The 23,801-nt window shown below is 49.8% G+C and overlaps 2 protein-coding genes across 5 annotated transcripts in view; one reads left to right on the top strand and one right to left on the bottom strand.

Annotated features, from left to right (window-relative positions):
* The window catches only part of CMC2 (C-X9-C motif containing 2), a 49,807-nt gene extending 47,081 nt beyond the window's left edge, over positions 1–2,726 (bottom strand). Inside the window, exon 1 of one of the 2 annotated variants that reach the window (XM_063945370.1) lies at positions 2,377–2,726. The gene's annotated coding sequence lies outside the window, so the exon portion shown is untranslated. The remainder of the gene's footprint in view (positions 1–2,376) is intronic. The other variant, XM_063945369.1, reaches the window with a different exon arrangement.
* CENPN (centromere protein N) overlaps positions 2,053–23,801 on the top strand; it is a 110,872-nt gene continuing 89,123 nt past the window's right edge. The window contains exon 1 of one of the 3 annotated variants that reach the window (XM_063945367.1): positions 2,053–2,111. Coding sequence is in view for 2 of the 3 variants with exons in the window: in XM_063945368.1 (XP_063801438.1) it covers positions 3,032–3,078 (47 nt within the window). In the remaining variant the exon portion in view is untranslated. Of the gene's footprint in view, positions 2,112–2,746; positions 3,079–23,801 lie in introns of those variants that run through there. The other 2 variants (XM_063945368.1, XM_063945366.1) reach the window with 2 other exon arrangements.

The raw sequence follows: 23,801 nt of genomic DNA, 5'->3' as shown, positions 1-23,801 counted from the left end.
CTCTTGGGAACCTGCCACAGCTGGTGACCTTTTTCCCTTTCCTCTTCCTCTAGAAGCAAGGAAGGAAGACCCTCGTCCTTTTTTGTATTTATTGGGCCGAAAGGACTGCATCTGATAGTGGTGCATTTTCTTTTGTTGTGCAGGAACATAAGGTAAAACGGATGACTTACCCGCGGTAGCCGTAGACACCAGGTCAGGGAGGCCATCACCAAACAAGACACCACCTTTATACGGCAGAGATTCCATAGCCTTCTTAGAGTCAGCATCAGCATTCCATTGATGAATCCACAATGCTCTCCTAGCTGAGACTGCCATAGCATTGGCTCTTGATCCCAAAAGGCCAACGTCCCTCGCAGCTTCCTTAAGGTAGGCTGCAGCATCCCTGATATGACCCAGAGTCAAAAGAATGTTATCCCTATCCAGGGTATCAAACTCAGATGACAAGTTATCTGACCACTTTTCAATAGCGCTACTAACCCACGCTGATGCAACTGAGTAGCGTACCCGTAGTGACATAAATGGATTTCAATGTATTTTCCTGCTTACGATCCACAGGTTCTTTTAGGGCTGCCGTGTCAGGAGACGGAAGCGCCACCTTTTTGGACAGCCCCCCCCCCCCCCCTTTGCACCCTGTTACTTGTATAGCAGTGTAGGAGGACAGGACCAGCGTCTCTGCAGCTCTGTGAGAGAAAATGGCGCTGATGAGAGCTGTGAGGGCTAAGCCACACCCCCTTAATGGCGCGCTTCAGCCCCACTATTTTTCAAATATTTATACTGGCGGGGTTCAGATTCAGTGCCCAGGCACTATATATCACTTTTGCCAGTTACTTAAATGAGGATTTATGCTGCCCCCCCGCTCCGCGCCCTGCACCCTGTAGTGTTGCTGTGTGTGTGGGAGCATGGCGCGCAGCGCGGCCGCTGTGCGGTACCTCAAAGCCGTCACTGAAGTCTTCTGATCTTCTACTCACCCGTCTTCTGACTCTGTAAGGGGGGTGACGGCGGGCTCCGGGAACGAGCATCTAGGGGTACCTAGCGATCAGACCCTCAGGAGCTAATGGTGTCCTGTAGCCTAAGAAGCAGAGCCTTGAAACTCACAGAAGTAGGTCTGCTTCTCTCCCCTCCCCTCAGTCCCACGATGCAGGAAGCCTGTTGCCAGCAGGTCTCCCTGAAAATAATAAACCTAACAAAAGTCTTTTTTCAGAGAAACTCAGGAGAGCTCCTCAGTGTGCATCCAGTCTCACTGGGCACAGAATCTAACTGGAGTCTGGAGGAGGGGCATAGGGGGAGGAGCCAGTTCACACCCCTTTTAAAGTCTTACAGTGCCCATGTCTCTTGCGGATCCCATCTATACCCCATGGTTCTTGAAGTGTCCCCAGCATCCTCTAGGACGTAAGGAGGAAAAAAAAATCATAATGACAGTGTTAAAATAAAATAAATGAAAAAAGTTTAAACTAACAATGCCGGTCATTGGGCCTAATTCAGAGTTGATCGCAGCAGCAAATTTGTTAGCAGCTGGGCAAAACCATGTGCACTGCAGGGGGGCAGATATAACATGTGCAGAGAGAGTTAGATTTGGGTGGGGTGTGTTCAAACTTAAATCTAAATTGGAGTGTAAAAATAAAGCAGCCAGTATTTACCCTGCAGAGAAACAAAATAACCCACCCAAATCTAATACCGCTTTTCCACTAGCTTTAAAAACACAGGTAAATGTGCGGGGCCGCGCATTTACCCGTGTTTTCTTCTAGTTGAAAAGGTCACCCTGCAAATTCCCGGATCAAGTGATCCGGGAATCCTACCCAGGTAGCTTGCAATATGCCGGGTTGGTGAGCGCTGTGGTAAAGGGGGCTGTAGCACGGGTCGCAGCCGTGTCAGGCTCCTGGCTGCGACCCGTGCTACAGGTGGAAAAGGGGTATAACTGTCTCTGCACATGTTATATCTGTCCCCCCTGCAGTGCACATGGTTTTGCCCAACTGCTAACAAATTTGCTGCTGCGATCAACTCTGAATTACACCCATTGTGTAAGTCAGTTGCACACGACAACCACAGCACAGAGAATGCAGCCACATATGTGGCATAGCAGTGACTGTGCCATCCTCTGCCCACCAGAGACAGTAAGTATATACTGGGCGTATCATAGGCGTGTGACCTTGCAGGAGGGTACAAGGCCACTGCTACCTATGTAACACCACTGAATGCAGCAGGGGCTATAGGGGATCCCAAACTGCTGTGGAACCATAAATGTCAACATGTAATGCGAGCAGGGTGACTTAGAGTGCATGCTGGGACTTGTAGTGCCACACAGCAGCTGTTGAGCCACAGCTGACTATGAAACAAAGAGTGAAATAGCACAAGAGATCCATCTATCCCACAACCTACCTGCTGTCACCTGTGGGGTAACACATGGGCATGTGCCAGCAGCTGGTCGCTGTGTTCTGACGATCCTCTTTACATAAGAACAGGAACCTGCCTGAGCTGTAAGGGGCTGTTCGACCTGTCCATCATTATAGGAACATCCATTCAGATACTTAGGAGCAGTGAGGAAAAGGCGGGGCTGTTGGTGGTCGCTAGAGGGCATAGTACTAAAACTATGGTAGATGCTAGAATCAAGTGGGCTAAGGGACCTTTTCCGTAAGGGGGAGGAGTTACGACGCAAGGGGGAGGAGCTAGGCCAGCGGGATAGTTCGTTTTCTATTATCCACGCCACCAACTATTACCTTTAGTAATTAGGTGGTGAGCGAAGCGAGCCACCGTGCCCGAAGCGTGGCGAGCGAAGCGAGCCCGCGAGGGTACTTTTCGGGTACCCTGTTCGTCCGTAGCTCCTCCCCCTGGTGACGTAGCCCCTCCCCTCAATACGTCACAAGGTCCCTTCAGCCACTCCGATATAGAACCAACCAATAGTTTTACTACTATAGTACTGTGGTTGGTTAGGGAGGAGGACGCCTGGAGATGACGTCACGCAGACAGAAGGCGACAAGGACTGGCGGTGTTGCTGCTGCGATTGGTCTGTTTGAAGAACCGGGCTTTTAGCGCCATGGCTCCGACGCCCAAGAGTGCCCAGAACAGTCGGCAGCTGCAGAGGTGGGTATAAGTGCCAGCGGGGCGGGGGATGTGCGTCGGTGCTGCTAGAAAGCGCTTTACAGGAGGACATGGTGCATGCAGCATACTGTATGTGCTCTGTCCGTGTTGCCGGCTGCTGTTTTCCCGCTCATCTTCTGCCGGTGCTGCTTCCCGAGCTCAGTCCTCAGGGCATCTTAGGAGTCCAGGTTTTAAGGATGTCCATTCTGGAGAGCTGGTGACTTTCTTAGTGCCTCAGTAGTTTTGATTGAAACACCTGTGCTCAACCATGGTTATCCTTATACTCTAGCCTGTGAGGGAGCCTTGGGGACCGAGTTTGGGATCCACTGCCCTGTCCTGCGTGATGTAGTGGCTGCTCACAGCAATGACTTCTTTATCTAGGCAGATCTGCTGTGTGGAACTGGCTCGCTCTGTTATATATGAGTGTAAGCTCCGCAGGACAGATTCATTGTATTCATAAGTTTTAGTACCAGTGCATCTGATCACCACACGCAGAGCAGCGACTGGCGAGGAATGATGAGCTTTGTAGCCACGGCTAAGAGAGGTGCTGCTTGGTACTGTACCAGTTGGGCACGCATTAATATTCACTGTCTATATTGTAATTATTTATGTCTTCTGAATAGTGTAAGCACTACATTCTTCTTCTTTATGTGGCGCCGAAGTGATGGTAGCTCCTTACAAAATGCGCAAGCAGAAAATGTGCAAAAGGCTTGGGGTTAGATTTATTAAAGCTTCTAGAACAGAAAAGTGGAGGTGTTGCCCCATAGCAACCAATCAGATTCTGTCTGCTAGGATGCAAAAGGGAGATGATAGCTAGCATCTGATTGGTTAGTTTATTTTTAGTAAATTTACCCCTTGCAGTACAAAACATTGCAGAACATAGGACACGTGCTATGTAACTGTTGCGCACATACAGTCATAATTACCCACAGAAGCAGCATTGCATGAACCCAAGGGTCGGTGCCGTTGATTGTATAAAGGGCCCAACACACTGGCAGATAACACAGAACGATATGAACGTTCTCGTTCATTTATGAACGAGTACTCGTTCATATCGTTCAGTGTCTAGGCACCAGCGATGAACGATGCGTGGCGCCGCGCTCGTTAATCGTTGGTGCCCCGTCGCTTGTGCATGCAGGCCAATATGGACAATCTCGTCCATATTAGCATGCAGTGCTATGGTGACGGGGGGGGGGGGGGGGGGGTGAAGAAACTTCACTCACCCCGCTGCTGGGTTGCCCGTCAGCCGTATCCGCCGTCGGGCAGCTCATCAACGGATCGCTGAGTCTGTAGGGGGCATAAGAGGGCAAAGGGCCCTGCTCGTGAGTGATAACAATCTGCAAGTAAACAGAGACTTTGTCAGGGGCAGATGCAGGATTTACGCAGGGGGGTTTCCGTGGGGTGGGGGGGTATATATATATATATATATATATATATATATATATATATATATATATATATATATATATATATATATATATATATATATATATATATATATATATATATAATATATATATATATATATATACACACACATACACACAGGCACTAGGAGACTTGCATCCAAACACAAACATGTATTGTGAGGTTAACGTTTCGGGGACGTGCTCCCCTTCTTCAGAACAAATTACAAGTGACAAGTAAATGCCTTAACTTACCCCCATGGACCTCCCCACCGGCGTTCTCCTCTGTCACGGCGCCCACGGGTCTGCCATTACACTTCCGGCTGCCATTCATTCCAGCGGAAGTGACGTTGCGGGTCCTGGCTGCGTGACCTAGCCAACGCTGAAAACCATAACAAACAGCGTTACAGACACAAGCCGCTCATGCACGTAATTTTACATTAATGAGCGGCCATGTCTGTAACGATGTATGTTATTGTTTTCAGCGTTGCCTAGGTCACGCAGCCGGGAACCGCAACGTCACTTCCGCTGGACGAGTGACGTTATCCTCACAATACACGTTTGTGTTTGGATACAAGTCTCCTAGTGCCGCCTCTTTTGTTCATAGCTGTATAGTAGGGGTACATCCCCTAGTGGAGGGCACATAGACAATCAATGGTGTGGCACTCACAGACTCTTAATAAAGAAATCACAGACACCAGCGTTATAGTGGACTTCAACGTTTCAATCCCGTATGGATTTTCGTCAGGAATAAGTTGAAGTTCACTATACCGCTGGTGTCTGTGATTTCTTTATTAAGAGCCCGTGAGTGCCGCACCATTGATTGTCTGCATTTCTAAATGCGAGGGCACCAAGACCAATTACTTGGTGGAGTGCCGGGTTTTATATATATATACATACATACATACATACATACATACATACATACATACATACATACATACATACATAAAGAAAAAGGCGGCACTCCCGGGTTTTTAAGGTGAAGAAACTTTAAGTTTGCAGTATATATGAGACTCACCACTCGTGCGCTGGGGCCGTGTGAGGACGGAGGGAGCTGCTGTGGCTGAGCATGTGCGGCCAGCAGCTCCCCCCAGACACGCTCTTTGCAGAGAGCTACACTGCTCTCTGCTACTGTAGCAGCTCCGCGGTCGCAGCTTTTACAGAGACGGAGACACTGCTGTCTCCGTCTCAAAAATGTAAAGTTTAGCTCATCAGGGGGGTACTCGGGACCCCCCCTGCGTGCGCCACTGTTTGTCTCACTTTTTTTGTAAAGTCTCTGAGTATGTTCCCTCTACCTGACAGATGTCATGATTGGGTGCTTGCATACGTTCAGTACTGGTACAATTTTAGTATATATTTACTTTTCCACTTGCATTAGTGGACAGATGGTCCGTTGAAAGTATATTTATCTGCGTAAGATTTTTCATACAGACCTTTGCAGGTAATAGACACAATTTACATTTATAAAGCAAGCAGTTTCTTCACTCTGAATTATGAAGCAGGGGACTGTGCAGCCACTGTATCGCTTATATCCAAAAGATTGCTTCGACCCATGTAATGCTCCCCATTAGGTCAGTGTCCTCTGCTGCTTAAATTATGATATCTTAAAATATATACTTTTCTCTAACGTCCTACCTAGAGGATGCTGGGACTCCGTAAGGATAGACGGGCTCCGCAGGAGACATTGGCACTTTAAGAAAGACTTTGACTCTGGGTGTGCACTGGCTCCTCCCTCTATGCCCCTCCTCCAGACCTCAGTTTGATACTGTGCCCAGTGGAGACTGGGTGCATTTCAGGAGCTCTCCTAAGTTTCCTGTAAGAAAGCATTTTTGTTAGGTTTTTTATTTTCAGGGAGCCTGCTGTCAACAGACTCCCTGCATCGAGGGACTGAGGAGAGAGAAACAGACCCACTTCTCTGAGTTCAGGGCTCTGTTTCTTAGGCTACTGGACACCATTAGCTCCAGAGGGATCGGTACGCAGGTCTCACCCTCGCCGTCCGTCCCAGAGCTGCGCCGCCGTCCTCCTCGCAGAGCCGGAAGAAAGAAGCCGGGTGAGTATGTGAGGAAAAGACACATCTGAGGCGGCAGAAGACACTTGGATCTTCACTGAGGTAACGCACAGCACTGCAGCTGTGCGCCATTGCTACCCTTCACCTCACACACTCCGATCACTGTAAGGGCGCAGGGAAGGGGGGGGCGCCCTGGGCAGCAATATAAACCTCTCTTATGGCACAGATGTATATATACATGTACAGCTGGGCACTGTACATGTATAAAAAGAGCCCCCGCCATGTATTGAAAAAATTGAGCGGGACAGAAGCCCGCCGCCGAGGGTGTGGGGCTTCTCCCTCAGCACTCACCAGCGCCATTTTTCTCCACAGCACCGCTGAGAGGAAGCTCCCTGGACTCTCCCCTGCTTGACACACGGCGACAGAGGGTTTTAAAGTAGAGGGGGGGAGGGGGGCACATAATTGGCGCAAATACATAAAACAGCGCTGCTGGGTAAACATTAATTTACTGTGTTATTCCTGGGTCATATAGCGCTGGGGTGTGTGCTGGCATACTCTCTCTGTCTCTCCAAAGGGCCTGGTGGGGAACCTGTCTTCAGAAAAGAGCTTCCCTGGGTATGTGTGGTGTGTCGGTACGTGTGTGTCGACATGTCTGAGGTTGAGGGCTCACTTGAGGAGGGGGAGTTTATGGATGTTAGGTCTCCGTCGGCGTTGCCGACGCCGGACTGGATGGATATGTGGAATGTTTTAAGTGCAAATGTTAATTTATTGCACAAAAGGCTAGACAAAGCCGAAGCTGGGGCACAGTCAGGGAGTCAACCCATGCCTGTCCCTATGTCGCCGGGACCTTCAGGGTCTCAGAAGCGCCCACTATCCCAAATAGTTGACACAGATACCGACACGGATTCAGACTCCAGTGTCGATTACGATGATACAAAATTACAGCCACAGGTGGCTAAAGGTATTCGATATATGATTATCGCAATAAAAGATGTATTGCATATAACTGAGGAACCCCCTGTCCCTGACACGAGGGTACACATGTATAAAGGAAAGAAACCTGAGGTCTCCTTTCCCTCCTCACATGAGCGGAACGAAGTATGTGAAAAAACGTGGGAAACTCCAGACAAAAAACTGCAGATTCCCAAAAGGATCCTAACAGCGTATCCTTTCCCGTCGCAGGACAGGATACGGTGGGAATCCTCCCCTAGGGTGGATAAGGCCTTGACGCGCTTATCAAAAAAGATAGCGCTTCCATCCCAAGATACGGCTACCCTCAAGGATCCTGCTGACCGCAAGCAGGAGGTTACCCTGAAGTCCATTTACACACATTCTGGTATGTTACTCAGACCGGCTATTGCGTCGGCCTGGGTTTGTAGTGCTGTAGCAGCATGGACAGATTCCTTATCAACGGATATTGAGACTCTTGATAAGGATACCATTTTATTGACCCTAGGGCATATAAAAGATGCGGTTTTGTATATGAGGGATGCTCAAAGAGACATTAGTTTACTGGGTTCCAGGATAAACGCTATGTTTATTTCTGCTAGGCGTGTCCTATGGACCAGACAGTGGACTGGTGATGCCGACTCCAAGAGACACATGGAGTTGTTGCCTTACAAGGGTGAGGAATTGTTTGGAGAGGGACTCTCGGACCCCGTCTCCACGGCTACGGCAGGTAAATCAAATTTTTTGCCATATATTCCCTCACAATCTAAGAAAGCGCCTCATTATCAAATGCAGTCCTTTCGTTCCAATAAAAGCAAGAGAGCACGTGGATCGTCCTTTCTTGCCAGAGGTAAGGGCAGAGGGAAAAAGTTGCATAACACAGCTAGTTCTCAGGAACAGAAGTCCTCCCCGGCCTCTGCAAAATCCACCGCATGACGCTGGGGCTCCCCCGAGGGAATCTGCTCCTGTGGGGGCACGTCTTTGACTGTTCAGCCACGTCTGGGTCCACTCACAGGTGGATCCATGGGCAATAGAAATAGTTTCCCAGGGTTACAAGCTGGAATTCGAAGAAGTGCCTCCTCGCCGGTTTTTCAAATCGGCCCTACCGAAACAACCCCTGGAAAGGGAGATAGTGTTACATGCGATTCACAAATTGTGTCTTCAACAAGTGGTGGTAGAGGTTCCCCTGCTTCAAAGAGGGCAGGGGTACTACTCAACTCTGTTTGTGGTTCCGAAACCGGACGGTTCGGTCAGACCCATTTTAAATATAAAATCCCTGAACCTTTACTTAAAACGGTTCAAGTTCAAAATGGAATCGCTCAGGGCGGTTATCGCCAGCCTAGAAGGGGGAGATTTTTTGGTATCTCTGGACATAAAGGATGCATACCTGCATGTCCCCATATATCCTCCTCATCAGGCGTACCTGAGATTTGCGGTACAGTATTGTCATTACCAATTTCAGACGTTGCCGTTTGGGCTTTCCACGGCCCTGAGAATTTTCACCAAGGTAGTGGCGGAAATGATGGTGTTCCTGCGCAAGCAGGGTGTCACAATTATCCCGTACTTGGACGATCTTCTCATAAAAGCGAGATCACGGGATAAGTTGCTGAACAGCGTATCACTGTCACTGAATGTGTTACAGCGACACGGCTGGATTCTCAATATTCCAAAGTCGCAGCTGAATCCTACAACTCGTCTGCCCTTCTTGGGCATGATTCTGGACACAGACCAGAAAAGGGTTTTTCTTCCGACGGAAAAAGCGCAGGAACTCATGACTCTAGTAATGAACCTGCTGAAACCAAAACAAGTGTCAGTACATCATTGCACTCAAGTTCTGGGAAAGATAGTGGCAACATACGAAGCCTTTCCATACGGCAGATTCCATGCAAGGACCTTCCAATGGGACCTATTGGACAAATGGTCTGGGTCGCATCTGCAATTGCATCAGCGGATCACCCTGTCCCCCAGGGCCAGAGTATCTCTCCTGTGGTGGCTAAACAGTGCTCACCTTCTAGGGGGCCGCAGGTTCGGCATTCAGGACTGGATCCTGGTGACCACGGACGCGAGCCTCCGAGGTTGGGGAGCAGTCACACAGGGAAGAAATTTCCAAGGACTTTGGTCAAGTCAAGAGACTTGTCTTCACATCAACATCCTGGAACTAAGGGCCATATAAAACGCCCTACGTCAAGCGGAGATTTTACTTCGCAATCGACCAGTTCTGATCCAGTCAGACAACATCACCGCAGTAGCTCATGTAAACCGCCAAGGCGGCACAAGGAGCAGAGTGGCAATGGCGGAAGCCACCAGAATTCTTCGCTGGGCGGAGAATCATGTAAGCGCTCTGTCAGCAGTGTTCATTCCGGGAGTGGACAACTGGGAAGCAGACTTACTCAGCAGACACGATCTGCATCCGGGAGAGTGGGGACTTCATCAGGAAGTCTTCGCGCAGATTGCAAGTCGGTGGGGACTACCCCAAATAGACATGATGGCATCCCGTCTCAACAAAAAGCTACAAAGGATATTGCGCCAGGTCAAGAGACCCTCAGGCGGTAGCTGTGGACGCCCTAGTGACACCGTGGGTGTTCCAGTCGGTATATGTGTTTCCTCCTCTTCCTCTCATACCCAAGGTGTTGAGGATAATAAGAAAAAGAGGAGTGGGAACAATTCTCATTGTTCCAGATTGGCCACGAAGGACCTGGTATCCAGATCTGCAAGAAATGCTCACAGAAGATCCGTGGCCTCTTCCTCTAAGGCGGGACTTGTTACAACAAGGTCCCTGTCTGTTCCAAGACTTACAGCGGCTGCGTTTGACGGCATGGCGGTTGAACGCCGGATCCTAGCGGAAAAAGGTATTCCGGATGAGGTCATTCCTACGCTAATAAAGGCTAGGAAGGACGTGACTTCTAAACATTATCACCGAATATGGCGAAAATATGTTTCTTGGTGTGAGGCCAGGAATGCTCCTACGGAAGAATTCCATCTAGGCCGTTTTCTTCACTTCCTACAAACAGGAGTGAATTTGGGCCTAAAATTAGGCTCCATTAAAGTTCGGCCTTAACCATTTTCTTTCAAAAGGAATTGGCCTCTTTACCTGAAGTACAGACTTTTGTGAAGGGAGTACTGCATATTCAGCCTCCTTTTGTACCTCCGGTGGCGCCTTGGGACCTTAACGTGGTGTTAAGTTTCCTTAAGTCACATTGGTTTGAACCACTTAAAACAGTGGAGTTGAAATATCTCACTTGGAAGGTGGTCATGTTGTTAGCCTTGGCTTCGGCTAGGCGAGTTTCGGAATTAGCGGATTTTATGTGATAAAGCCGCCATCTGATTTTCCATATGGATAGAGCGGAGTTGCGGACCCGTCCTCAATTCCTATCTAAGGTGGTCTCATCCTTTTTATATGAACCAACCTATTGTAGTGCCTGTGGCTACACGTGACTTGGAGGATTCAGAGTCCCTTGATGTGGTCAGGGCTTTGAAAATTTACGTGGCCAGAACGGCTAGGATCAGAAAAACAGAAGCACTGTTTGTCCTGTATGCAGCCAACAAGGTTGGCGGCCCTGCTTCAAAGCAGACTATTGCTCGCTGGATCTGTAACACGATTCAGCAGGCGCATTCTACGGCTGGACTGCCGTTACCGAAATCGGTTAAGGCCCATTCCACTAGGAAGGTGGGCTCGTCTTGGGCGGCTGCCCGAGGGGTCTCTGCACTACAGCTGTGCCGAGCTGCTACTTGGTCGGGGTCTAACACCTTTGCAAAGTTCTATAAGTTTGATACCCTGGCTGAGGAGGACCTCCTGTTTGCTCAAACGGTGCTGCAGAGTCATCCGCACTCTCCCGCCCGTTTGGGAGCTTTGGTATAATCTCCATGGTTCTTACGGAGTCCCAGCATCCTCTAGGACGTTAGAGAAAATAAGATTTCTCTATCGTCCTTGTGGATGCTGGGGTTCCTGAAAGGACCATGGGGAATAGCGGCTCCGCAGGAGACAGGGCACAAAAAGTAAAGCTTTCCGATCAGGTGGTGTGCACTGGCTCCTCCCCCTATGACCCTCCTCCAGACTCCAGTTAGATTTTTGTGCCCGGCCGAGAAGGGTGCAATCTAGGTGGCTCTCCTAAAGAGCTGCTTAGAGAAAGTTTAGCTTAGGTTTTTTATTTTACAGTGAGTCCTGCTGGCAACAGGATCACTGCAACGAGGGACTTAGGGGAGAAGGAGTGAACTCACCTGCGTGCAGGATGGATTGGCTTCTTGGCTACTGGACATCAGCTCCAGAGGGACGATCACAGGTACAGCCTGGATGGTCACCGGAGCCGCGCCGCCGGCCCCCTTGCAGATGCTGAAGTAAGAAGAGGTCCAGAATCGGCGGCTGAAGACTCCTGCAGTCTTCTAAAGGTAGCGCACAGCACTGCAGCTGTGCGCCATTTTCCTCTCAGCACACTTCACACGGCAGTCACTGAGGGTGCAGGGCGCTGGGAGGGGGGCGCCCTGGGAGGCAAATGAAAACCTTTTTTGGCGAAAAATACCTCACATATAGCCCCCAGAGGCTATATGGAGATATTTAACCCCTGCCAAGATTCACTAAATAGCGGGAGACGAGCCCGCCGAAAAAGGGGCGGGGCCTATCTCCTCAGCACACAGCGCCATTTTCTCTCACAGAAAGCCTGGAGAGAAGGCTCCCAGGCTCTCCCCTGCACTGCACTACAGAAACAGGGTTAAAACAGAGAGGGGGGGCACTGATTTTGGCGATATTGAGATATATATAAAGATGCTATAAGGGAAAACACTTATATAAGGTTGTCCCTATATAATTATAGCGTTTTGGTGTGTGCTGGCAAACTCTCCCTCTGTCTCCCCAAAGGGCTAGTGTGGGTCCTGTCCTCTGTCAGAGCATTCCCGGTGTGTGTGCTGTGTGTCTGTACGTGTGTGTCGACATGTATGAGGACGATGTTGGTGAGGAGGCGGAGAAATTGCCTGTAATGGTGATGTCACTCTCTAGGGAGTCGACACCGGAATGGATGGCTTATTTAGGGAATTACGTGAGAATGTCAACACGCTGCAAGGTCGGTTGACGACGTGAGACGGCCGACAAACTATTAGTACCGGTCCAGGCGTCTCAGAAACACCGTCAGGGGCGTTAAAAACGCCCATTTACCTCAGTCGGTCGACACAGACACAGACACGGACACTGAATCCAGTGTCGACGGTGAATAAACAAACGTATTTCTCATTAGGGCCACACGTTAAGGGCAATGAAGGAGGTGTTGCATATTTCTGATACTACAAGTACCACAAAAAAGGGTATTATGTGGGAGTGAAAAAACTACCTGTAGTTTTTCCTGAATCAGATAAAATAAAATGAAGTGTGTGATGATGCGTGGGGTTACCCCGATAGCAAATATTGGCGTTATACCCTTTCCCGCCAGAAATTAGGGCGCGTTGGGAAACACCCCTTAGGGTGATAAGGCGCTCACACGCTTATCAAGTGGCGTTACCGTCTCCAGATACGGCCGCCCTCAAGGAGCCAGCTGATAGGAAGCTGGAAAGATATCCTAAAAAGTATATACACACATACGGTGGTTATACTGCGACCAGCGATCGCCATCAGCCTGGAGATGCAGTGCTGGGTTGGCTTGGTCGGATTCCCTGACTGAAAATATTTTATTCATATAGAGCATTTAATAGGATACATTCTATATATATGTACGTGAGATGCACAGAGGGATATTTGCTCTCTGGCATCAAGATAAGTACGTTGTCCATATCACCCAGAAGATGTCATGGACACGACAGTGGTCAGGTGATACAGATCCCATACGGCACATGGAAGTATTGCCGTATAAAGGGAAGGAGTTAGTTGGGGTCGGTCCATCGGACCTGGGGACCACGGCAACAGCTGGGAAATCCAACCTTTTTACCCCAAGTTACATCTCAGCTGAAAAAGACACCGTCTTTTCAGCCTCAATCCTTCCTTTCCCATGAGGGCATGCAGGCAAAAGGCCAGTCATATCTGCCCAGACATAGAGGTAAGGGAAGTAGACTGCAGCAGGCAGCCCCTTCCCAGGAAAAGAAGCCCTCCACCGCGTCTGCCAAGTCCTCAGCATGACGCTGGGGCCATGCAAGCGGACTCAAGGTGGGGGGGTAGTCTCAAGAGTCTCAGCGCGCAGTGGGATCACTCGCAGGTTGACCCCTAGATAGTACAAGTATTATCCCAGGGGTACAGATTGGAGAGTCGAGACATCTTCTCCTCGCAGGTTTCTGAAGTCTGCTTTACCAACGGCTCCCTCCGACAGGGAGGCAGCATTGGAAACAATTCACAAGCTGTATATCCAGCAGGTGATAAATCAAAGTACCCCTCCTACAACAAGGAAAAGGGTATTATTTTTCCACACTATATTGTGGTACTGACGCCAGACGGCTTGGTGAGACATAGTCTAAACTGAAATCTTTGAACACTTACATAAAAGGTTCAAATCGAGATGGAGTCACTCAGAGCAGTGATAGCGAACCGGAAAAAAGGGGACTATATGGTGTTCCTGGACATCAAGGATTACTTCCATGTCCAAATTTGCCCTTCTCAACAAGGGTACCTCTGGTTCGTGGTACAGAACTGTCAATATCAGTTTCAGACGATGCCGTTTGAATTATCCACGGCACCCCGGGCCTTTTACCAAGGTAATGGCCGAAAAGCTGTTTCTTCAAAGAAAAAAGGCATCTAAATTATCCCTTACTTGGACGATATCCTGAAAAGGGCAAGTTCCAGAGAACAGTTGGAGGTCGGAAGAGCACTATCTAAAGTAGTTCTACGACAGCACGACTGGATTCTAAATATTCCAAGAATCGCAGCTGTTTTCCGACGATACGTCTGCTGTTCCTAGGAATGATTCTGGGCATAGTCCAAAAAAAAGGTGTTCCTCCGGGAGGAAAAAGCCAAGGAGTTATTCGACCTAGTCAGAAACCTCCTAAAACCAGGCCAAGTATCAGTGCATCAATGCACAGGAGTCCTGGGAAAAATGGTGGCTTCTTACGAAGCGATTCCATTCGGCAGATCTCAGGGGATTTGCTGGACGAATGGTCCGGATCGCATTTTCAGATGCATCAGCGGATAATCCTGTCTCCAAGGACAAGGGTGTCTCTTCTGTGGGGGCTGCAGAGTGCTCATCTTTTAGAGGGCAGCACACTCAGCATTCAGGACTGTGTTCTGGGGACCACGGATACCAGCCTGAGAGGCTGGGGAGTAGTCACACAGGGAAAAAATTTCCAAGGAAGTGTGGTCAAGTCTGGAGACTTCTCTCCACATGAATATACTGGAGCTAAGGGCAATTTACAATGCTCTGAGCCTAGGAAGACTCCTGCTTCAAAGTCAACCGGTGCTGATCCAGTAGGACATCATCATGGCGGTCGCCCACGTTATCAGACGGGGCGACACAAGAAGCAGGAGGGCAATGACAGCAAGGATTCTTCGCTGGGCGGAAAATCATGTGATAACACTGTCAGCAGTGTTCATTCCGGGAGTGGGCAACTGGGAAGATTTCCTCAGCATAAATGAATTCCACCCGGAAAAGTGGAAACTTAATCTGGAAGTTTCCACATGATTGTAAACCGTTGGGAAAGACCAAAGGTGGTTATGATGGCGTCCCACCTGAAGCGCCAGGTCAAGAGACACTCAGGCAATAGCTGGGACGCTCTGGTAACACCGTCGGTGTACCAGTCGGTGTATGTGTTCCATCCTCTGCTTTTCATACCCAATGTATTGAAAATGATAGGAATGAGAGGAGTAAGAACTATACTCGTGGCTCCGGTTTGGCCAAGAAGGACTTGGTTCCCGGAACTTCAAGAGATACTAAGAAGGGTCTTGATTCGGCAAGAACCGTGTCTGTTCCGGGACTTACCGCAGCTGCGTTGACGCCAAGGCGGGTGAACGCCGGATCCTAAGGGAAAGAGGCATTCCGGAAGAGGTCATCCCTACCCTGGTCAGAGCCAGGAAGGAGGTGACCGCACAACATTATCACCACTTAGGTGAAAATATGTGCCAGGGTGTGAGTCCAGGAAGGCTCCACGGAAGAATTTCAACTAGGTTAATTTCTACATTTCCTGCAAACAGGAGTGTCTATGGGTCTCAAATTGGGTCCATTAAGGTTCAAATTTCGGCCTGTTGATTTTCTTCCAGAAAGAAATTGGCTTCAGTTCCTGAAGTCCAGAAGTTGTTAAGGGAGTACTGCATATACAGCCCCTTTGATGTCTCCAGTGGCACTGGGCGATCTCAACGTAGTTTTGGGATTCCTAAAAAATCACATTGGTTTAAACAACTCAAATCTGTGGATTTGATATATCTCACATGGAAAATGACCATGCTGTTGGTCCTGGCCTCGGCCAGGCGAGTGTCAGAATTGGCGGCTTTATCTCACAAAGCCATATCTGATTGTCCATTCGGACAGAGCAAAGCTGCGGACTCGTCCCCAGTTTCTCCTTAAGGTGGTGTCAGCGTTTCACCTGAACCAGCTTATTGTGGTACCTGCGGCTACTAGGGACTTGGAGGACTCCAAGTTGCTGGATGTTATCAGGGCCCTGAAAATATAGTTTCCAGGTTGGCTGGAGTCAGGAAATCTGACTTGCTGTTTATCCTGTATGCACCCAACAATGCTGGGTGCTTCTGCTTCTAAGCAGTCGATTGCTCGTGGGATTGGTAGCACAATTCAACTTGCACATTCTGTGGCAGGCCTGCCACAGTCTAAATCGGTTAAGGCCCATTCCACAAGGAAGGTGGGCTCATCTTGGGCGGCTGCCCGAGGGGTCTCGGCATTACAACTTTGCCGAGCAGCTACGTGGTCGGGGGAGAACACGTTTGTAAAATTCTACAAATTTGATACCCTGGCAAAAGAGGACCTGGAGTTCTCTCATTCGGTGCTGCAGAGTCATCCGCACTCTCCCGCCCGTTTGGGAGCTTTGGTATAATCCCCATGGTCCTTTCAGGAACCCCAGCATCCACAAGGACGATAGAGAAAATAAGAATTTACTTACCGATAATTCTATTTCTCGGAGTCCGTAGTGGATGCTGGGCGCCCATCCCAAGTGCGGATTATCTGCAATACTTGTACATAGTTATTGCTAACTAAATCGGGTTATTGTTGTTGTGAGCCATCTTTTCAGAGGCTCCGCTGTTATCATACTGTTAACTGGGTTCAGATCACAGGTTGTACAGTGTGATTGGTGTGGCTGGTATGAGTCTTACCCGGGATTCAAAATTCCTCCCTTATTGTGTACGCTCGTCCGGGCACAGTACCTAACTGGAGTCTGGAGGAGGGTCATAGGGGGAGGAGCCAGTGCACACCACCTGATCGGAAAGCTTTACTTTTTGTGCCCTGTCTCCTGCGGAGCCGCTATTCCCCATGGTCCTTTCAGGAACCCCAGCATCCACTACGGACTCCGAGAAATAGAATTATCGGTAAGTAAATTCTTATTTTTAAACCAACCGGTAAATCTTTTTCTCGTAGTCCGTAGAGCAGTGGTTCCCAAATTTTTTTAGTCCAAGGCACCCTTTGGGACTTCCTGACTTTTTCAAGGCACCCTTAAGCCGAAATAATTACCGAACTGTCCCCTTTTTTACATGCCGCTGTCCGCCGAGGAGAGGAGCGCTGCGCCACGAGGGGGGAAGGTGGAGGAGGGAGCCGGAGCAGTGCACTGTAATTGGTGGAGGCGCTGCTGCTGCTGTCCCTTTCCTTCACCATAGGCTGCCCTCCACCGCTGTGAATGCTGGGAAGGAGAGGGGCAGCTGCAGCAGCACCTCCACCAATTACAGTGCCCTGCTCCACTCCTGAGTCCCCTCCCTCCTCCTTCTTCTCCCCTGCCCGGGATCTGCGGCTGCCTGACAGTGACTGCCTGCATCGAGGAGCCTGACTGCCAGCGGAGACTGCAAGTATAATCTGTTCTATCTATCTCTCTATCTGTCTGTCTATATATATTCTGTCTGTCTGCCGTAATGTGCAAAAAAGGGGACGCTGTCTGCCGTAATGTGTAAAAAAGGGGGAAGCTGTCTGCCGTAATGTATAAAAAGGGGACGCTCTCTGCCGTAATGTGTAAAAAGGGGAATCTGTCCACCGTAATGTGTAAAAGGGGCTCTACCTGGTGTAATTGCTTTGCCCCTGTTTTACATTGTATGGGGCTCCGATGCCGTTTCTTGCACACAGCGCTAAAATGTCTAGTTATGGCACTGTTGCTAGGTATCCATTTCCCTGGCCCTGAGCAAATTCCCCTCACCAGATCCTCTCCAGGGGTGAGGGGTTGGACTTGGATGGGATCGGGGGGTAAAGCATTTTGTCGCACCTGGGCCCACCGCTCGCTAGTTCCGCCACTGGTGCAGAGTGTGCGGGCCCCTGGGTCCAGAGGGGGGCCGCACCGCACACACTGCAGCCATTTTTTCGATACTTACCTTTCTGGCGTCCATTGGTGTTCGTGTGGGCCCCTCCTCTCCCGTAGCCGCCGCTGTTAGCGCACTGAGCACTAGAGATTCTGGCACAGTGCCAGAGTCTACAGCGAATGCACAGGACTCCGAAAAAATGGTGCTGCGCCTATTTTTTCGGCGTCCTGCGCATGCACTGTAGAGTCTCTAGTGCTTAGAGGGAGGTATAAGTCACCCCCTACTACAGATTTCCCTATGCAGCATCTCGCATACAGTATCACATATTAATATTTTACTCACTTTCTCAGCCAGCTCCTCTGTCACAGCGGCCAGGACTTCAATCAGCCGTCAGGACCCTTGCCCAGCGCACTACTCGGCCACTCCAGGGCACTCCTCGGCCACTCCAGGGCACTCCTCGGCCACTGCAACCTGCTTACACCTGCACCCCCTGCCGGCTGATTCCAGTCACAGGTTCCCCAAAGCACCCTGTCACAACCTGCACAATAACACCTCCCCTCCCCACAGGGTGACTCCCCCAGCACCTGAGCTGGCTAACTTTGGGCACAGCCACAGCACATCCCACACAAACACCCCCCCCCCCCCCTCCCATCTGCGCTGGCTAACTCCACACTGGCCAGCCGCAGCTCTCCTCTTCCTCCCTCCCCCGCCGGCTAACTCCACACTGCCCAGCTGCAGCTGCCGCCTGCACTCTCCTTCTGCCCCTGCGCCCTCCTCGCCGGGCGCCGGCTCTGTGCACGCTGCAGTAACCAGCCTGCACTCTCTCCCTCCGGCTCGCCTTCTGACACCCGTCCCCCCTCCCCTAACTGTGCGCACTGTACTGCCAGCACCTGCTAACCCCGGCACCGGCTAACAGAGTGGGCTGCACTGCCTCCTCCTGCTGCCCGTACTCCCCTCCCGTAGCCACATGCGGACACATTCCGCACACCACGTCCCGGCGCCGTGCGGACAAGCGGCTGCTAGGCTGCGGCACCCCTGTCACAGCGCCGCGGCACCCCAGGGAGCCGCAGAGCACAGTTTGGGAACCACTGCCGTAGAGGATGCTGGGCGCCCGTCCCAAGTGCGGACTACTTCTGCAAGACTTGTATATAGTTATTGCTTACATAATTATGTTATAGTTTCATCGGTTTTGGGCCGATGATATGTTGTTCTTCATACTGTTAACTAGATAGTATATCACAAGTTATACGGTGGGATTGGTGTGGCTGGTATGAATCTTGCCCTTGGATTACAAAAATCCTTTCCTTGTACTGTCCGTCTCCTCTGGGCACAGTTTCTCTAACTGAGGTCTGAAGGAGGGGCATAGAGGGAGGAGCCAGTGCACACCCAGAGTCAAAGTCTTTCTTTAAAGTGCCCATGTCTCCTGCGGAGCCCGTCTATTCCCCATGGTCCTTACGGAGTCCCAGCATCCTCTACGGACTACGAGAAAAAGATTTACCGGTAGGTTTAAAATCTTATTTCTCTATCGTCCTAGTGGATGCTGGGGTTCCTGAAAGGACCATGGGGAATAGCGGCTCCGCAGGAGACAGGGCACAAAAAGTAAAGCTTTAGGATCAGGTGGTGTGCACTGGCTCCTCCCCCTATGACCCTCCTCCAAGCCTCAGTTAGATTTTTGTGCCCGGCCGAGAAGGGTGCAATCTAGGTGGCTCTCCTAAAGAGCTGCTTAGAAAAGTTTAGCTTAGGTTTTTTATTTTACAGTGAGTCCTGCTGGCAACAGGATCACTGCAACGAGGGACTTAGGGGAGAAGAAGTGAACTCACCTGCGTGCAGGATGGATTGGCTTCTTTGGCTACTGGACATTAGCTCCAGAGGGACGATCACAGGTACAGCCTGGATGGTCACCGGAGCCTCGCCGCCGGCCCCCTTGCAGATGCTGAAACAAGAAGAAGGTCCAGAATCGGCGGCATGAAGACTCCTCAGTCTTCTTAAGGTAGCGCACAGCACTGCAGCTGTGCGCCATTTCCTCTCAGCACACTTCACACGGCAGTCACTGAGGGTGCAGGGCGCTGGAAGGGGGGCGCCCTGGGAGGCAATGAAAACCTATTTTTGGCTAAAAATACCTCACATATAGCCTCCGGGGGCTATATGGAGATATTTAACCCCTGCCAGAATCCGTTAAGAGCGGGAGACGAGGCCTCCGAAAAAGGGGCGGGGCCTATCTCCTCAGCACACAGCGCCATTTTCCCTCACAGAAAGGCTGGAGGGAAGGCTCCCAGGCTCTCCCCTGCACTGCACTACAGAAACAGGGTTAAAACAGAGAGGGGGGGCACTAATTTGGCGTTAGAAATATATAAAAAAGATGCTATAAGGGAAAACACTTATATAAGGTTGTCCCTATATAATTATAGCGTTTTTGGTGTGTGCTGGCAAACTCTCCCTCTGTCTCTCCAAAGGGCTAGTAGGTCCTGTCCTCTATCAGAGCATTCCCTGTGTGTGTGCTGTGTGTCGGTACGTGTGTGTCGACATGTATGAGGACGATGTTGGTGAGGAGGCGGAGCAATTGCCTGTAATGGTGATGTCACTCTCTAGGGAGTCGACACCGGAATGGATGGCTTATTTAGGGAATTACGTGATAATGTCAACACGCGGCAAGGTCGGTTGACGACATGAGACGGCCGACAAACAATTAGTACCGGTCCAGACGTCTCAAAAACACCGTCAGGGGTTTTAAAACGCCCGTTTACTTTAGTCGGTCGACACAGACACAGACAGGGACACTGAATCCAGTGTCGACGGTGAATAAACAAACGTATTCCTTATTAGGGCCACACGTTAAGGGCAATGAAGGAGGTGTTACATATTTCTGATACTACAAGTACCACAAAAGAGGGTATTATGTGGGATGTGAAAAAACTACCGTAGTTTTTCCTGAATCAGATAAATTAAATGAAGTGTGTGATGATGCGTGGGTTCCCCCCGATAGAAAATATGGGCGGTATACCCTTTCCCGCCAGAAGTTAGGGCGCGTTGGGAAACACCCCTTAGGGTGGATAAGGCGCTCACACGCTTATCAGAACAAGTGGCGGTACCGTCTATAGATAGGGCCGTCCTCAAGGAGCCAGCTGACAGGAGGCTGGAAAATATCATAAAAAGTATATACACACATACTGGTGTTATACTGCGACCAGCGATCGCCTCAGCCTGGATGTGCAGAGCTGGGGTGGCTTGGTCGGATTCCCTGACTAAAAATATTGATACCCTTGACAGGGACAGTATTTTATTGACTATAGAGCATTTAAAGGATGCATTTCTATATATGCGAGATGCACAGAGGGATATTTGCACTCTGGCATCAAGAGTAAGTGCGATGTCCATATCTGCCAGAAGATGTTTATGGACACGACAGTGGTCAGGTGATGCAGATTCCAAACGGCACAAAGGTGTATTGCCGTATAAAGGAAGAGGAGTTATTTGGGGTCGGTCCATCGGACCTGGTGGCCACGGCAACTGCTGGAAAATCCACCGTTTTTTACCCTAAGTCACATCGCTGCAGAAAAAGACACCGTCTTTTCAGCTTCAGTCCTTTCGTCCCTATAAGAGTCATATCTGCCCAGGGATAGAGGAAAGGGAAGAAGACTGCAGCAGGCAGCCCATTCCCAGGAACAGAAGCGTTCCACCGCTTCTGACAAGCTCTCAGCATGACGCTGAGACCGTACAGGACCCCTGGATCCTACAAGTAGTATCCCAGGGGTACAGATTGGAATGTCGAGACGTTTCCCCTTCGCAGGCTCCTGAAGTCTGCTTTACCAAGGTCTCCCTCCGACAAGGAGGCAGTATGGGAAAAAATTCACGAGCTGTATTCCCAGCAGGTGATAATTAAATTACCCCTCCTACAACAAGAAAAGGGGTATTATTCCACACTATATTGTGGTACTGAAGCCAGAAGGCTAGGTGAGACCTATTCTAAATCTAAAAAAATTTGAACACTTACAAAGGTTCAAATCAAGATGGAGTCACTCAGAGCAGTGATAACGAACCGGGAAGAAGGGGACTATATGGTGTCCCGAGACATCAGGGATGCTTACCTCCATGTCCCAAATTTGCCCTTATCACTAAGGGTACCTCAGGTTCGTGGTACAGAACTGTCACTATCAGTTTCAGACGCTGCCGTTTGGATTGTCCACGGCACCCCGGGTCTTTACCAAGGTAATGGCCGTAATGATGGTTCTTCTTCGAAGAAAAGGCGTCTTAATTATCCCTTACTTGGACGATCTCCTGATAAGGGCAAAGTCCAGGGAACAGTTGGAGGTCGGAGTAGCACTATCTCGGATACTGTTACAACAGCAGGGGTGGATTCTAAATATTCCAAAATCGCAGCTGATCCCGACAACAAGTCTCCTGTGCTTAGGGATGATTCTGGACACAGTCCAGAAAAAGGTGTTTCTCCCGGAAGAGAAAGCCAGGGAGTTATCCGAGCTAGTCAGGAACCTCCTAAAATCAGTGCATCATTGCACAAGGGCCATGGTAAAAAAATGGTGACTTCCTTCGAAGCAATTCCAGTCGGCAGATTTCATGCAAGAACTTTTCAGTGGGATCTGCTGGACAAATGGTCCGGATCGCATCTTCAGATGCATCAGCGGATAACCCTATATCCAAGGACAAGGGTGTCTCTCCTGTGGTGGTTACAGAGTGCTCATCTTCTAGAGGGCCGCAGATTCGGCATTCAGTTTTGGATGTTGGTGACCACGGAGGCCAGCCCGAGAGGCTGGGGAGCAGTCACACAAGGAAAAAATTTCCAGGGAGTGTGATCAAGTCTGGAGACTTTTCTCCACATAAATATAGCTAAGGGTAAATTTATAATGCTCTAAGCTTAGCAAGACCTCTGCTTCAAGGTCAGCCGGTATTGATCCAGTGGGATAAAACATCACGGCAGTCGCCCACGTAAATAGACAGGGCGGCACAAGAAGCAGGAGGGCAGTGGCAAAAACTGCAAGGACTTTTCGCTGGGCGGAAAATCATGTGATAGCACTGTCAGCAGTGTTTCATTTCGGGAATGGAAACTGGGAAGCAGACTTCCTCAGTAGGCACGACCTCCACCCGGCAGAGTGGGAACTTCATGGGGAAGTTTTCCACATGATTGTAAACCGTTGGGAATTACCAAAGGTGGACATGATGGCGTCCCGTCTGAACAAAAAACGGGACAGGTATTGCGCCAGGTTAAGAGACCCTCAGGCAATAGCTGTGGACGTTCTGGTAACACCGTGGGTGTACCAGTCGGTGTATGTGTTCCATCCTCTGCTTTTCATACCTAAGGTACTGAGAATTATAAGACGTAGAGGAGTAAGAACTATACTCATGGCTCCGGATTGGCCAAGAAGGACTTGGTACCCGGAACTTCAAGAGATGCTCACAGAGGACTTATGGCCTCTGCCGCTAAGAAGGGACTTGTTTCAGCAAGTACCATGTCTGTTCCAAGACTTACCGCAGCTGCGTTTGACGGCATGGCGGTGGAACGCCGGATCCTAAGGGAAAAGGCATTCAGGAAGAGGTCATTCCTACCCTGGTCAAAGCCAGAAAGGAGGTGACCGCACAACATTATCACCACATGTGGCGAAAATATGTTGCGTGGTGTGAGGCCAGGAAGGCCCCACGAAGAAATTTCAACTCGGTCGATTCCTGCATTTCCTGCAAACAGGAGTGTCTATGGGCCTCAAATTGGGGTCCATTAAGGTTCAAATTTCGGCCCTGTCGATTTTTCTTCCAAAAAGAATTGGCTTCAGTTCCTGAAGTCCAGAAGTTTGTCAAGGGAGTATTGCATATACAACCCCCTTTTGTGCCTCCAGTGGCACTGTGGGATCTCAACGTAGTTCTGGGATTCCTCAAAACACATTGGTTTAAAACCAGTCAAATCTGTGGATTTGAAGCATCTCACATGAAAAGTGAACATGCTCTTGGACCTGGCCTGGACCAGGCGAGTGTCAAATTGGTGGTTTTTTTCTCAAAAAAGCCCATA

The sequence above is a fragment of the Pseudophryne corroboree genome, chromosome 11, assembly GCF_028390025.1.
Source record: "Pseudophryne corroboree isolate aPseCor3 chromosome 11, aPseCor3.hap2, whole genome shotgun sequence".
Classification (NCBI taxonomy): domain Eukaryota; kingdom Metazoa; phylum Chordata; class Amphibia; order Anura; family Myobatrachidae; genus Pseudophryne; species Pseudophryne corroboree.
Note: the sequence above shows the minus strand (reverse complement) of the source record. Positions and strands in the feature narration are given on the sequence as shown.